This window comes from Lontra canadensis, unplaced genomic scaffold, assembly GCF_010015895.1.
Source record: "Lontra canadensis isolate GAN:19392208 unplaced genomic scaffold, GSC_riverotter_1.0 scaffold132, whole genome shotgun sequence".
Lineage (NCBI taxonomy): Eukaryota > Metazoa > Chordata > Mammalia > Carnivora > Mustelidae > Lontra > Lontra canadensis.
The window spans coordinates 1,855,481-1,871,261 of record NW_022631126.1 but is presented as its reverse complement, the minus strand read 5'-3'; the positions used below and the strand labels follow the sequence as shown (position 1 = coordinate 1,871,261).

At 58.8% G+C, this 15,781-nt stretch overlaps 1 protein-coding gene across 1 annotated transcript; it reads right to left on the bottom strand.

The window, feature by feature from the left end:
* Positions 1-218: 218 nt before the first annotated feature.
* ATP2A1 (ATPase sarcoplasmic/endoplasmic reticulum Ca2+ transporting 1) lies at positions 219-15,256 on the bottom strand. Its single transcript, XM_032842731.1, has 23 exons — positions 14,944-15,256; positions 14,580-14,597; positions 14,091-14,173; positions 12,577-12,681; positions 11,748-11,886; positions 9,771-9,851; positions 8,819-8,904; positions 8,366-8,663; positions 8,083-8,249; positions 6,490-6,578; positions 6,113-6,215; positions 5,768-5,899; positions 4,265-4,387; positions 3,937-4,155; positions 2,896-3,231; positions 2,536-2,756; positions 2,232-2,434; positions 1,951-2,036; positions 1,725-1,858; positions 1,493-1,610; positions 1,207-1,324; positions 911-955; positions 219-502 (listed from the first exon to the last, which is right to left on the bottom strand). The coding sequence occupies exons 1-22, from the start codon at positions 15,059-15,061 to the stop codon at positions 951-953; spliced, it is 2,982 nt and encodes a 993-aa protein (XP_032698622.1). The 5' UTR covers positions 15,062-15,256; the 3' UTR covers positions 219-502; positions 911-950.
* Between the last annotated feature and the right edge of the window lie 525 nt (positions 15,257-15,781).

Sequence of the window (15,781 nt, the reverse complement as noted above, 5' to 3'; positions counted from 1 at the left end):
TCCCCCGAGCCAGACTAATGGCTGTGCCTCTTAGGGCGCCGTCCCTTCCCTGAGGCACAGCCCAGCTGCGGGTGGTGGCTGGGAGCCTCCAGCCCATGGCAGCCAGTCCCTCCACATGCGCAACCTGGGACAGGCTGCTGCTTTCTGGACTGCATGACACTAAGACGCTTGTCCCCGGGGGCCTGACCCAGGCCCCAAGATGTGCACGGAGGCAAGACCAGATTTTTCTGTCATTTATTTTCAATAAATAAGCAGCTCAGCTCAATCCGTCGCCTTGTCCCTGCAAGCCCCATGGGGTCGGGGAGGGGAGGTTTTTCAAGAGCAGAAGGGAAGACGGGCTGGGGAGGAGGGAGAGGGACCCTCGTGTTTATAAACAGAAAAATGTCGGGGAGTGGAGGGGACGTGAGAGTCTGTGCCACAGCTCTGGCTGAAGATGCGTCACTATTGGGGCGGGGAAGAAGGGGCAGAAGGACTGGTTACTTCCTTCTTTCATCTTCGGGGTCTGGAAGGAGAAAGGGAAGAGTAAGGGCAGGAGGGGAGAGGAAGAGTCCCTCCCGGGCTCTCCAGGCCTCCACGCCCACACACTCACCTGGAAGGTCAGTGCAGCCTCCCCCCCACCCAAACTCCCCGACTCACCTGTGCCCGGGCCCCCCCCCCCCCCCCCCCCGCCCCCCCCCCCCCCCCCCACCGCAGCGGACAACCCAGTGCCCAGCGCAGCGCAGCCCAGCCTTTCGGCCGCTGGGCGGACCCAGAGTCAGGACAGCGGCCCGCCCCGCCAGGAAGCTTGGCCGTGGCAGCAGCAGCAGGGGGGGACAGCGAGCGCTAGTGACCTCGGGTGCCACCGAGGAGGAGAGGAGAGTGCATGGGGGCGGGCACAGCAGCTGGGGCGAGGGCGAGAAGAGGGCGATACCTGTGACACGGTTCAAAGAGATGGAGGAAGGGGAAACGGGTTATCCTATGGCCAGAGAGGACAGAGAGACAGAGTTACGAAGGGTGGAGGCAGCCGTGGAGGGCCAAGAGGGCTGAGGAGGCTGCGGGCGCCTTCCCAGGCTCAGAGGCATGGGGGCTCAGGGAAGGGACGCTGATCCTCTAGGGGCCAGGGCACCCCGCTGAAAAGGAAGGGGGGGCAGGTGCCTTCGCAGCGCAGAGGGAGGGCTTATGGGGGGACCGGGGGCAAACAGGGATCGGAGAAGGGTTGTGACTTACCCTCCAGGTAGTTCCGAGCAATGAACTTGAGGAGCTCATCGAGCCCAATGACTGGAAATGAAATCTTCAGGACCATGAGCCACTGGGTGAGGTCCAGGGCCCGGAGCTTGAAGATCATCTGGGAGGGCGGGTGGAAGGTGGTCAGGACCAGTGTCCCTCTCAGGAGGGGCCGGGCAGGAGCCCCAGACCACCCCAGCCTGACTCCCTCCTCCCTCTGTCTGCACTGCAGCCCAGAGAGGCTCCTGGAGGGGCACAGAATGGTGGGTCCTGGCCCCAGAGGGCTCACCGGCAGAGGGTCGACGTAGAGGATGAGGAAGTGGAGGGACATGGAGAGGCAGATGGAGCCCACCAGCCAGATGTTCACCCAGGGGGGCATCCGCAGGAGGGACTGGTTCTCAGACAGGCTGCGAAGGGGAGGCCGAGTGGAGCCCGGGGTGGGGGACAGCAGAAAGCAGTAGTGAGCACAGAGAGGAAGGCGGAGGGCACAGCAGCGGCAGGGGCGGGCGTGCAGCCCTCACCTGTTGAGAGCGTTGCACATCTCGATGGTAACCAGCACGGACAGGGCCATGGTCATGGGCTCGGGGGCCTCAAAGACCTCACAGTCCACGCCCTCAAAGTCAGGGTTTTCCTCGTTGCATTGCATGAAGTGAGTCTGCAGGGGGAGGGGTGAGGAGCTGGGATCCCACAGGCGCCTCCACGCCTCCCTCCTGCTCCCCACCCTCCTCCCTCCTCTGTCCTCCCTACCAGCTGGCTGTAGGTGACGTGAGGCCCATCATCTGCATACAGGAACCACCAGGCGGCCGCTCCCACGGTGGCTGCACCCACGTAGCCTGCGGTAGACAGAAGATGGGAGTTGGGGTCACGGCTGGGGAGACGGGAGGTGTCAAGAGGGCTCACGGCCACGAACGGCTCGTTGGGGAAGAGGGCCCACTGGGGCGGCCATGCTAGGGAAGTGGGTGTGCCACCCTGGGGGTTAGTCCCAAGGGTTGGGAAGGAGTAGGGGGTCCTCCATCCATCCTGCTCACCCCCAATCGCCATGTAGCGGAAGAAGAGCCAGCCACTGATGAGGGGCTCCTTGGGGCTCCGGGGGGGCCGGTCCATAATGTCCAGGTCTGGCGGGTTGAAGCCCAGGGCTGTGGCAGGGAGCCCGTCAGTCACCAAGTTCACCCACAGCAGCTGCACGGGGATCAGGGCCTCGGGCAGCCCCAAGGCGGCGGTCAGGAAGATGCTGCCAGAAGGAGGTGGTCACGTGTCTGTCCTGCCTCCTGACCCATGGGCAGCACCACCCCCACCGGCCCCCAGGGCCAGCCTCCCGCCCTGGCCACTCACCAGACCACCTCGCCCACGTTGGAGGAAATGAGATAGCGGATAAACTGCTTCATGTTGTTGTAGATGGCGCGGCCCTCCTCCACCGCGGCCACAATGGTGGAGAAGTTGTCGTCGGCCAGCACCATTTCGGACGCCGTCTTGGCCACGGCAGTGCCAGATCCCATGGCAATGCCGATCTCGGCCTTCTTCAGGGCAGGTGCGTCGTTGACCCCATCACCTGTCTGAGGGCAGAACAAGAAGGTGGGATGCAAACCCTTGCACATAGCCCTTCCTGGTGGGCTGAACCTCCCTTGTGCTGCTCAGGTGCCCAGGGTGCCCCCCAACGTGCCCCCCAGCAGTACAGCCCCGCCGTCCGCTCACCATGGCTGTGATCTCATCGTAGGACTGCAGAAACTCCACGATCTTCGACTTGTGGGACGGCTCCACGCGGGCGAAGCAGCAGGCACGGCGGCAGGCCTCCCGCTGCTCGGCCAGGGGCAGATCGTCGAACTCCCGGCCAGTGTAGGCTCGGTCAGTCACCTCGTCATTCTCCCCGAAGATGCCGATGCGCCGGCAGATGGCAATGGCCGTGCCCTTGTTGTCCCCAGTGATCATGATGACTCGGATTCCGGCATCCCGGCACAGCTGAATAGAGCCTGTGACCTCCTTGCGGGGTGGGTCCAGCATGCCCACCACGCCGACGAACGTCAGGTCCGTCTGGGGAGACGCCAGAGAGCAACAGGGTCAGGGAGGGACTCGGGAAATGAGCCAGGGAGGAAGCTGGGGGGCCGGAGGGATGGTGGGAGATGGGGCCGGGTGTGCAAATCTCAGTGGGGCCTCGTAAGCCCAGGGGCAGGAGATGTACCTTGCTCACATGTGTGCCTGGGGATGTGGCACTGCCCGGCCCAGCAGAGGTGGCCGCCCGTGGATATTTCAAGGAAAGAGCTAGAACTGGGAGTTAGGGCAGTGGTTTCTGCTTTTGGAGGGGCCACTCGCTGGGTCTACAGGCCTAAGCAATTCCAGGCTACCTGCCGGGCCACTGGGTCCCGACAAGAAAATGAAAGAATGGACTCGGGTGCCCTTCGGAGAGCTGGTCTGCAGCAAGGTAAGGCCCATGTACCAGAGTGCAGGTCTAGCCCCGCTCTTGCATTGGGAATATCTTATCAGGGAAACATGGGACAGAACTGAGGATGCCTGGGGACCACATGGGTCTCTGGTCTGGAGGCAAGTGCCTCGCCTCATCTGGGACAGGTTCACGGCCACCGGCAGAGCAGCCCTGGACTCACTAGATGGCTCCTACGGTCCTTCCAGATTCTAGGTTCTTCCCTGTGACTCTAGGGCCTGTGATGCAGCAGGACACAATGTGGGCAGAGCCAGGGGAGGCAGATGACTCTGGGGCAAGGGGGGCTTCTGTCCACTCACCTCATATTCCATGAACCTGGCAGAGTCATCCAGGATCATCTCTTCTCGTTTTGGGGGGCTGTCTCGGGTAGCCAGGGCCAGGCAGCGCAGCGTGTCCCGGCCAGTGCCCCACTCCTTGATCACTGACATGATCTTGTCCTTCACCGGCCCCGTCATGGGCACCCGGGTGGTGCCAACTCGCACGTAGTTACAGCGGTCAATGACCCCCTCAGGGGCACCCTAGGAGACCAGGCAAGGTTTCAGGGACCCCTTTCTTTCAGGGCACAGTGATGGAGGGCAGGGATAGGAGAGGGCTCCAGGACTGGGAAGAAGATTTCTGATTTCTGACCTTAACAAACATCTTGTTGCCCACGGCAGCCCGGGATTTGGCTGGGGAGCAGTAGACAGACATGGACTTCCTGTCCCGGGAGAACTCCAGGGTGAATTCCTTCTTCATTAGCTGGCGGATCACCTGGGAAAGAGGAGACGGAGAGGGAGAGGCCAGACATGAGACTGGTGGGATAAGAATGATGATGCTGCATCATAGAAGGGCAGAGTCCCAGACCCCGTAAAACATAGTCAAAAAGGATCTGGAGGTCAGAGCAGACCACAAGCCGAGTCTCAGACTGGGGCTCCGTCTGGTACCTATAGCACAAACGGAGAGAGCTTCAAGACCGGTGCTGTGGCTTTCTTACAGTGTCCAGTTTAAAGCACAACTAAAACAGGATGGCACAGTATGGCACCATCTAGAACTTTCGGTGGTGATGGGAATGTTCTGTAATCAGAACCATCCAATATGGTGCCACTGAGCACGGTTATTCAGCATGGAAAAATGTGGCTGGTGCAGCTGAAGAGGTGAGTTTTTATTTTTATCTCGTCTTAATTAATTTAAATTGCAATAACTACATGTGGGCTCCTAGGGACATGCTATTGGACAATACAGACCCAGTGCCTGGCATGTAGTAACAAACATGCCACAAAATTGAACGTGAGCCCTTTTCCACCCAATGCGTCATAGAGACTTCAAGAGAAAACAAGTGTGAAAGTAACAATGAATAAGAGATAAGGTGATGTTTATATTAGCATTTGTAAATTTCTTACATGCTCTCTAATGAGAGATACTTATGTGTTTTCATTATTCTTGTCCTATTAAGTAAAGCAGCAACTAGGGGCACCTGGGTGGCTAGTGGGTTAAAGCCTCTGCCTTCGGCTCAGGTCATGATCCCAGGACCCTGGGATCAAGCCCCACATCGGGCTCTCTGCTCAGCAGAAGCCTGCTTCTCTTCCTCCTCTCTCTGCCTTTCTGCCTACTTGTGATCTCTGTCTGTCAAATAAATAAAAAAAAATCTTAAAAAAAAAAGCAGCAATGAGCATCTTGTATATACAAAAAAAAACAAAAAACAAAAACAAAACAAAAGAATGAGCGATGTAGAGAACAAAATATGCAAGAGGAGCGCAATATACACGTTGAAGAAACATTAATAGCAAAGTCTCAGAGAGGAACAGAGTGGGGTTTGTTCATCTGGACAAGGGAAGCACCACGATGGGTGGCCATGGCCTGTGCCCAATGCCTTCCCTCCAGCCAGGGACACATCAGGAGGCAGTATCATCGAGAGGGACTGTGGCAAGATGGTGGCGAGGGTGCATCGGTCCAGGGGCAGGAGGGCCTACCCAAAGTCGGCCTGGCCAAGAACAGCTGAGGCCGGCTGCCCGTACTGGCTAGGGTCCTGGCATGGGGCACGGAACCCTGCCCAGCCAGACTGGTGGCCTCTGCCCCCCGAGGTTCCCTGGGTCCTAGCCTGTGTGACCCGGGACAAAGAAGGACCCCATGGGAGGGAGCGCCCAGGCTTACCGAGTTGCAGGCATTGGCCCTCTCCACCTTTGAGAGGCTTCTCACGTCAGTGTTGAATACATTCATCTTCTCCACCAGGGTGGTGAGCGCCGTCTCGGTGGCCTCCCCCACCTTCTCGTAAACACCTTTGGTCTGAGAGGACAGAGGAGGAAGAGGAAGTAAGTGCTGGGCACTGCCAGCCCCTTGCTCCCACCTTCCTCCTAGAACGGGAAGGGGGCTGGCCACTCCCTCCCCTTCCCACCCAGGAGAGGCCTCAGTACAAAGCGTCCCCTTCCCACGGGGCCTGGCGAGGAGGCCCCACCTCGGCCGACTGGAAGGGGACTGTGTCAGGAAAAGAGAGGTTACCTCATTGAAGTCCAAGGCGGAGTCATTGCAGAGGGCACAGATGGTGGCCAGTTCCACCAGCCCATCATACTGCCCTGAGCGGACGGGCTTATCATTCTTCAAGCTGGCAGCGGGGCGCGGAGGAAGGAAGGAAAAGAGACAGGTAGAGGAGAATAGGGACCGAGATGCAGAGAGAACATGGGGAAAGTGGCGAGGGACAGTTGGGGACATGGCTACCAATGTGGAGCTCAATTAGGCGGGAGAGAGAACAAGGTCAGGGAAGGAAGAGGAGAGAGAAAGCAAGATAAAACTAGAGGGAGGCCCCCGGGAGAGAGGTGTTGGGGGGAGGTGTCTGCAGGGGGCACGAGGAGACAAGGAAAGGACTTCAGGGAACTTACACCTCTCCTTCTGGAGCGTAAGTGGAACCAGTGATGGAGAACTCGTTCAGGACACAGATGTTTCCGTCCACCTTGTCGATGATAAACATCTGCAGGGAGAGGGGCCATGGGCACAGATGTCCAGCTCTCAGCATCCCCAAAGGCAGTCGGCACCGAGGGGAGGCAGGTGCCCCATCTCTCTCCCAGCTGCCCTCAGAGACGAAGAGAGACTCCTGCCACTCCCTTGCCATCATCCTCCATGTTCGGTGCTTATGGCCCCGGAACGAAAGTCCCTAGTTTCTGCAGGCCACCCTGGAGGCCCCCTTGGATGAGTCAGTGAAAGGAGGCATGCATGGCGAGGTGCAGGAGAGCCTGTGGTCCAGCTGTCATTCCAGCCGCTCACGGCCAGATCTTCCCGTTTTGCAGGAAGAGCCAGAAATCCAGGTTATTTTCCTATGCAATCTCTTGACTTTCGAATGAGGGCCATCAACTCATTTTTAGGGAACAGGGCAGGAGCCTGTGGTCTGGCTTGGAAGCCTGGGCTTTGGAAGGTCCTGGAGAGGAGCCGCCCACCCTGAACTACACCCAGCAGGGGAGGGATGGGGCTTCAGAAGGGCTCCGACAGACAAAGGTTCTGTGGTCAAGTAAGTGCACAAAAACCCTGGCTTAAATGAAGGGGCACCCCCCCACACACACCGCCTTGACGGTCAGCCTGCTCTGAGGCTTTCAAGTGCAAGCAAGCACGGAGGTCTCCCCAGGGAGCGCACGGTACGGCCCTTCTCGCCCTCTCTGACCGCCAGCCCTGAGTCTCAGAACGGCAATTGATGCAGGACGTGCTGTTTCACTGAACTCGGTTTACGGCAGGGGTTCTTTGCCTGGGGTCCCTGAATGACCCCCACCCCCACCCCTAATCCCCCTGCCAAGATGTCTGGAAACTTGGTGGGGGAGAAATGACAGCTCTTATTTTCTCTCTGACATTGAGCATTTCCTCTCAGTCACGAATGCAGTCAGCAGACCACATCGATATTAGCAACGCCTATGACTGCCAGCAACAGGCCCACAGCTCCTTCCCCCATCAGATCGCACTCAGAGCCCTCAAAATAGCCAGCAGGCTCATGACTGCTTGGGCACCCACTGCTGGGCCTGCTGCGGAATGCATTTGTCCCGAAGCAGAAGTGCGAACGCATTGCCAATGTGTTTTTAAGATATTTGGCTGACCATATTTGTCGTTGGTTTCTTCCGTAGCCCAGTGTAGTTTTTAAACAAGAGCCCTGTATGTTTTATTTTTTACATCTAAACTATCATCCTGAGAGGAGGTCCACACTGCCAAAGGGGTTAAGTGCCCCGGTTTAGGAAATGCTATTCAAGATCAGTGTGCCCGCGCCACCCAGGCCCTGCCACGGAGGACTAGTCCGGGGGGCGGGGGAAGCCAGAGGGGCCCTCGCTCGTCCTTTTCATGGCTGGAAGGGTGGCGACCTATACTGGCCCTCTGCGCATTTCCTTTCCTGGCCACGGGGAGAAGCTGCCAGGGATGAAGGCCTGACCCCATCTTTGGAGGGCTTATGTCACCCCAAAGGCCATCTTGGGAGTGGGAGACCCCCATCCTTCCCTGACCTTGCACACAGACATCTGGTTGGTGGTGAGGGTGCCCGTCTTGTCAGAACAGATGACGGAGGTGCAGCCCAGAGTCTCTACAGAGGGCAGGCTCCTCACAATGGCGTTCTTCTTTGCCATCCGCCGGGTGCCCAAGGCCAGGCAGGTGGTGATGACTGCAGGAAGGCCTGTGGGAAGGAAGGGGAGGACGTGAGGCCTGGAGCCAGTGAATGTTACCCGACTGGGAAAGGGGGCCTCTGCGGATTCGATCAGCCCACGGGAGGAGAAAGAGAGCCTGCCACACCTTCTGGGATCGCAGCCACAGCCAGGGCCACGGCGATCTTAAAGTAGTAGATGGCCCCCCGGAACCAGGAGCCGCCGTGGACAGGATCGTTGAAGTGGCCAATGTTGATGAGCCAGACGGCCACGCAGATGAGGGAGATGACCTTGGAGAGCTGCTCCCCGAACTCATCCAGCTTCTGCTGCAGGGGGGTCTTGTCCTGCTCTGTAGCAGCCATTTGGTCACGGATCTTCCCAATCTCAGTGCTCACACCCGTGGCGGCCACGATGCCCAAGGCCTTGCCAGCGGCAATGTTGGTACCCTGGGAGGGCGGCCGAGAGGCGAGCAGTCAGGCTAGAGGTGACCCCCCCACGGCACCCTCCCAGCGGCGGTCCTCATCTCGCCTCGCGCAGCCGTGTCTCTCCCCCACTGGGGCCTCTGGCTCGGGCGCGTGACAGCCGGCCCGGCATGGCTCACCGAGAAAAGCATGTTCTTCTTATCCTGGTTGACAGCTCGGGGGTCAGGAACAGGGTCTGTGTGCTTGATGACAGATACGGACTCGCCTGCCGAGAAGGAGCCAAGAGGTTTTCAGATGACATCATGGCCTCCCTCCTCCCATCCTTTCTGCCCCTAACTCTGGCCCTGCTTGGTAGGACAGGGCCTGGTAAGGACCTAGCAACCATTCTGGAGGAAGCTGAACTCTGGCCAAAGCCACTGGAGGCAGGGAAATCCAACGCACTTGGAGTAAGAGGACCTTGACCTGAGCCCCAGCTCGACCACTTATAAGCTGCATAATTTGGGATCACTTAACCTGTTCTCTGTAAAATGGAGATGATAATACATAGACTTCAGAACCAGGTCTTGGTGAAAGCGAAAGAAGCTTTTTCATGGCAAGGGGCACAGTCAACGACAGAGCACCTTCCAGGGAAGGAGATGCCTTCCTGTCGCCACTGGGCAGGGGGTCAGGGGACCACCCTGGCCTTGCCTCCTTGGCCTACAGGGAAGGCTCGCTGGCTCTTCACCTTCTCTCTCGCAGTGAAGAAACGGAAGCAGCTATGGTTGTAAGTGCATCCAGACCCTCCAGCTTGTTCTAGAATCTATGGGTCCTCACTCAGGGCGGGAGGGGGGTGGTTTGGTTTTGAGGCAACAAGACAGCTCTCTGGGTATCTGAATGTCCATGCGGAAAGACGGGGTCGATGACCATCTGGAGAACAGGCACAAACGTCCCGCCCTCTCCCATGACCCCTTGTGTTTCAGGCTTATGATGGTAAACCAAGCTGGGCTGTGCTGACATCACGGGCGCCAGAGAGCCAGGAGGGGGCTGGTTGTTCTCTTTCATCCACCTGGAGCTTCATCTCTGTGTGTCCCCTGAACTCCCCACCTCTTCCCCACGCGCCCTTCAAGCATCCTCCCACCCGGCCCGCCAAACCTGTCAGGATGGACTGGTCAACCCGGAGCGTAGTGGATTTGATGGCGAGGATGCGGATATCGGCGGGGACTTTGTCCCCCACTGTGGAGAGAGTAGATGAGAGTGAAGTCAGTCGAAAAAGGAGTTTTCTTCCTTCCCGAGGAAAGCCCGATCTTTGTCTGACTACCTCACCTGGTTCCTCGGGTCACCGGGGCCGGGTACCCTCCCCGGGCTTGAGTCAGGCCCTTGGCATAGGCTCCCATAGCCCCAGCAAGCATCCCCCATCAACACTCATTCCAACTGCCCCTGTTGCCTTTCTCTCCTCTCTCGGCTGTGAGCCCGTGAGAGGGCCTAGTGCACGGCACATAGCACATGCTCAATAAACAGTTACGCTGAGCCGCTGAAGGGAAGATTAGGAACCATCCAGTTGTGTAATGAGACAGCAAAATAGAGACGGAAACAAGAGGGAGAAAGGTGGGGAGAGGAGGGCAAGAAAAAAACTTAAAGAAAGTGGGTGAATTTGAGAGACACACCTCAGAGGGGAGAGGAGGCCGTGGAGACACAGCGGGGACAGGGGTAGGGGAACAGGAAGAAACAGGAGAAAATACGAGAATGGAGAAAAATCTGTGCAGAGCAGGAGAGGTAGAGCCTGAAGGAAGGATGAGGGGGCAGGAGGAGAGGGAGAAGCTGCAGGGGCATCGGGGGAGAGGTCCTGCAGGGCCAGGCAGAGACCGCCCAGCAGAAACGTGCCAGGCCCTGGGTTGCACACCCAAGGGAAGGCATGAAGCCACGGTGGGTGAGGTAAGTGAGCTGGGGAGACTGGCAGGAGAGAAGGAACGGCCGAGCAGGCCACAGGAGATGCCCAGGAGGGGTCAGTCCAGGAAACCACCTTGCAGGTAGGCTGACAAGGCTGATGACGTCTGCCTCCCCCACCAGACTTCAGGGCCTTTGTAGAGGCTAATGGCCGGCCTCCCAGGGCCTCTGCTCATCTCTCCCGATCCCATGGATGGTACTGGGGCTGGGGTTCATTGGGCTGCTTTCCTTTCCCTGTTTCTAAGGTTCCTCCTCCTGTGCCAGAGGAAGCTGACGGAGGAGGGAGGAGGGAGGAGGTCGGAGACAGAGTTGGGCGGGACACCCTGTCACCCAAGCCCAAGCGATATTTATAGACATTCAGGGCGCTGACTCTGAACTGTCACTGTGGCCGGACGGGCCTGTGATGGTGCCCTGGGGTCTTCAGCCCGCCCTCCCTCCCTCTCCCTAGGCCTCCCGTGGTGGCAACTAGGGTGTCTAGTGGAGGCAAGCGGGCCTAGATACTTTCCCCTCTGCCAGGGGCCTGGAGATGAGGGAAGGCCTGTGCAGGGCAAATATGAAAACCGCTGAAGGGGGCAGAATCCCAGTAATCTTAGCCACCCGGCCCCCACCCCTCCCCGGTCAGGCATTAAGTGTCCCTCACCGGAGAGGCGGGGCCCCTCCTTGAGCTCCCCTCCTCCCAGGTCCCGTGCTCCCTGCTAGGGCCCGAGTTTCCCTTACATGGTTGGGGGCTTGAGCCTTTGGCCCCCCTCCTCCCTTCTACCCTCACTCCTTCCCCTTCAAGAGGCCTCAAGGGCACCAAGAGGTCAAGATTTAAAGCTGACCAAGCTTGGGGGTGGGTGGAAGGAGAGAGAAGCCAGGCCTCGGGAGGGGGGTGGAGACGGTGCCATTGGCAAGGACTAGGCTCCACCTGTTGCTTGCAAGTGCTGGGTGAGAGGAGGGGGAGCAGGGGGTCCGCCTGGAGTGTCAGGGACAGGACTGGCTGTTCCTGCTGAGACTCTGACAGGGAGGGCTTCTCTGGCCACAGTGCCCTGGGGTGACCTCCTGAGGAGTCTGAGAAGGAAAAGCAAAGGCTTCGCCATCCCGGCTACCTCCCAGACAGCAGAGGGCCCCCACCCTCCCTGTACACATCCTTTTGGCCTCGAGGTCAAGGCCTCCCTACCTGGACCACTCATTCCCATCACTCACCGGCCACCTCCACGATGTCCCCGGGTACAATATCCCGAGCCTTGATCCTTTGTACTGACTTGCGGTCAGCCCGGTAGACTTTCCCCATCTCGGGTTCATATTCCTTCAGGGCCTCGATGGCGTTCTCTGCATTACGCTCCTGGAAGGACAGGGTGGAGGAGAGGGGAATCAGCAAAGGGAGGAAGGTTGTGGAATGGGAGGGGACTGGCCAGAGAGGATCAGGACGGCCAGGGGCCAGAGTCCTGGGGAAAACAGGGACATGATAGAGGAAAGGGCCGGTCACACAGTCCTGGCTCCTGGCATCAGGGAGTGGACAAACCCCGCAGGAGGGTAGGTGTGTGTGCTGAGGAAACTGTCATTTATGGCCTAAGACAGGCAAGGAGGTTCAGGGGAGACAAAAAAAGAGAATCAAAGAAAATCAGAAATCAAGGGACAGGAAAAGTAGAGGGTGATAAAGGACGAGAAGGAAAATCAATCTGGCATTGATAGACCTGCTACTATATGCCAGGCATACAGGGCTAGTAACTCCACAAACATCATCTTTTTCCATCTCAGCACAACCCAGGGGCAGGATGATTAGCCCCATTTTATGAGGGAGGACACTGAGGCTGAGAGGGGGAAGGAACCTTCCTGGATTACAGAGCCAGCTAGTGACAGTGGCAACACCAGTCTCCTGTCTCTTTCCCGCACTCCGTCCCCTTTCCAAACTGGGCATTAGGAACAGAGAACACTTCCCAAAGGAAGTGACGGAGGAGGAGGAGACTGGGAGGGAGGCTGGCTTCACGTTTAGGGTCAGGATGGGAAGGAGTGAGGCGGGGTCACGGCTAACCTGCCAAACCCCCACGATGGCATTAGCAATGAGGATCAAGAGGATGACAAAGGGTTCCACAAAGGCGGTGATGGTCTCTTCGCCTTCTTCGAACCAGGCCAGCACCTGTGGAGAGGGGGAAGGGAGACTAACAGTGATAAAGCCCTTCCAACACATAAAGATGGGCGATGAGGACAGGAACGTGCGCAGGAGCAGATGGGGCTGGGCATCGCGGGGATACTGCAGCCCCTCATTGGTCTGAGGTCCTACAGGCTCCAAAGCGCAGACTCACACGGGCGCTGCCACTGCTCTCGTGCAGCGGGAACCAGAGGGTGTAGACATGCACAGCTCGGGGTTTAACTGGGAATGCTTTTGGGTTTCCCTGGCCAGGCTGTTGGCCTGTAAGCAAAGCAGGCGGGACACACAGACCAACGACCCCCAACAGCCACATCCATTCCATGGGAGCCAGAACTCCATAGGGAAAACCCTGTGGTCCTTGCAGACACTGTAGGGGGGAGGGGGGCCTACACCCCTCCCCAACAGCCCAAGGCAGGGAAGCTCCAATTTCATGAGGGAGCAGGAGGGGGGATAGTGTTACGGGGCCTCCAGTACACACCCCACCCCAGCTGTTGCCACTGCCAGGCAACAGCCACAGGCAAATGTCAAGGAGCAAATCTGAGAAGGGAGAAGGGAGGCCCTGCCAGCTAGTACTCAGGGACCCACAGGGCCTCCATGAAGGAGACCAGGGCACAGGGGGGAATTCTTTGCCCCCAGTCTTATCTTCCGGCGGGGCTAAGATGTTAAGGAAGAAACTCCAGGAGGCAAGCGGGCTGCTGGATGGTGGGTGCTGGGGTGGGGTGGGGGGAGCTCCGGGGCCAGAGAGGTGACAGCCCTGCAGCTGTGGGGGCCCGGGGGAGGGCGGGCAAGGTCAGGCCGGGCGGGTGAGGAGGGGGCCCCAGGAGTTCTAGGCCTGATGGGCGGTGGGCAGCGAAGCCCGGGGACAGGTGAGGGATCTGGCTGCGCTTCGGGCGCACTTGGAGGAACCCTCACACCAGCAGCTCTTTCCCGCCTCTGGGAGGGAGTCTTTGCCGCGACCAATCAGCGTCAGGAGGGCGGGGCGGGGGCTCCGGGAGGCTCGGGGATTGGTGGAGCGGCTGCGCGCCCCGGGGCATGCCGGGAGTAGTGGTGGCCGGAGCTCAGCCGAGTCCGACCCTGAGCTGAGCTGGGGAGACCGGCGCTTGGGGGGTAACCCGAGCCCTTGAAGCCCTTGAAGCTGCGGGGGTGGCTTAGCTTCAGTGTTTTGGCTGAGAACACCCTTAAAGCTTAAAATAAAACCTGCCTGTGGGGTGTGGAGGAGGACCAAGGCATATGCGCATCAGCGCCCCCCTCCCCCAGCCCCCTCAGTTCTGGTCTGGGGAAGTGGATGCTGAGGGCTTGGACCATTGGAGCCGAGGAGCCGGAGCCCCCGCGCCCATAGATGCTTCAGACCCCTAACCCACACCCCGGCCAGCTCCCAGATGCCTGCCCACACTTACGAAGGAAATGCAGGCGGCCAGAAGAAGGATCCGCACCAGGAGGTCTTCAAACTGCTCTACCACCAACTCCCACAGGGACTTCCCTGGGGGGAGAGGCAGAGGAGGGCGGCCCCCTCGGGTTAAGGTCTGGTGGATGATGGCTGGGACTCTAAGTGCAGGCTGGGATCCAGGGACTGAGAGTGGCCTTCCAGCCTGAGCAGGAAGGTTCTGGGCTGATGAGCAGTCTGCTTGGTACTGAGAGGGGACTGAGGGAGCTCACCAGGAGTCCAGACACAGGCCCCTCAAAGTGGTGGTGGGCAGTTAGTTGCTCAAGGGCTGGAGGTCTCATGGAGAAAGTGCGTGGAAACTCCTGTCCCTAGCCAGATTCTAACCTCTGGGGAGGGTATTTGCCCCAGGAGTCAGTAGGGAGAAGGTGGGGAGAAGGGAGTGGGGCACGGTTGTGGGGTGGGGGACGGTCATTAACAGAGCTCAGGGATTCCAGTAACTTACCTTCTTCAGCAGGGAGCTCTATCCAGGGGAAAAAAAAGAAGAAAAGGACATATTCATTTGGGGTTCAGTCTAATGTCCCCTACATCCAGGATTCTGGCTAAGGTAAGAGAACTGGGCCACCAAAAGGGCATCTGAGGTTCACCAAGGTCATCCCATAAATCCTCCCAAAACTCTAGTCTCAGGGACCCTGTCTTGTTAGTCTCCTCTTACCCCCTGAAGTCACTGGACCATGGCCCAGCTCTTCCCTAAGGTACTCTGGAGGGAGAGACTCCAGTGTGTTTAAGTGTGTGAGTGTGTGTATGTGTCTGTGTTGTGGGGGGGGGACAGGAGGGCGTTACTAGCCTCTCCTCCGAGGGACACTTACCATTGGGGCCGTATTTCTCCAGATGCCGCTTCACTTGGTCCGGGCTAAGGCCTGTAGTCTCGCTCACCCCAAAATAGGCCAAACATTCTTCTGTGGTCTTGGAGTGTGCAGCCTCCATTGTGCTCCCTTCCTGGGGCCCAGTGGGCGGTGTGCACCTTCTGGGGGTGTTCTCAAGCTTCGGGGGCCTTCCTCGGTGTCCACCTGCCTATTTGTCTGGGGTTTTTGCTTTTTCTCTCCTGCCCCCCCCCACGTTTCTCTTCCTTCCACGAAGCTCTGACCCCCGTCCCACTTGCAGCAGCTGGCCACCCCCCCAACCCCCAGCTGGTCCTTATGAGGGAGTAGGGGGGGCCGGGCTCTCCCCCCCCCCCCAGATCAGGGATTGGCTGGCTAAGACTCTGGCAGGAGGGGTCAGAAGAAAGATATTTCTGCTGACAGAGGGGGAACAGTGGGGCTGCAGCCTGAGATGTCACTCATGAGGGAAGCTAAGGTGGCCCCAGCCCCAGGGAAGGGGGGGGCAGGGAGAGACTTCACTGTCTGTGTTTTGCTGACCCCTCCCTCAGTTGCCTGGACTTCCTCAGTTGTACCGAATTTCCTGTTCCAAAGTCCTCCCTGCAGTTCTTCCCCTCCTACTCCGGGGCCTCCACCTTTCTCCTTCCCTGACTCCCTCCTCTCCCACCCAACCTCTTTCTATTGCCACGGTCTCCTTCCTCACCCAGTTTGCTGAAAGGGCGGCAGATACTCCAACCTTCAGGGAATGGGAGAGGGGGACAACATCCTTTGGGGCCAAAGGAAATGGCTCTAGAGGGACAAGGGGAAATAGGGAGGGGAGAGGGTCAAG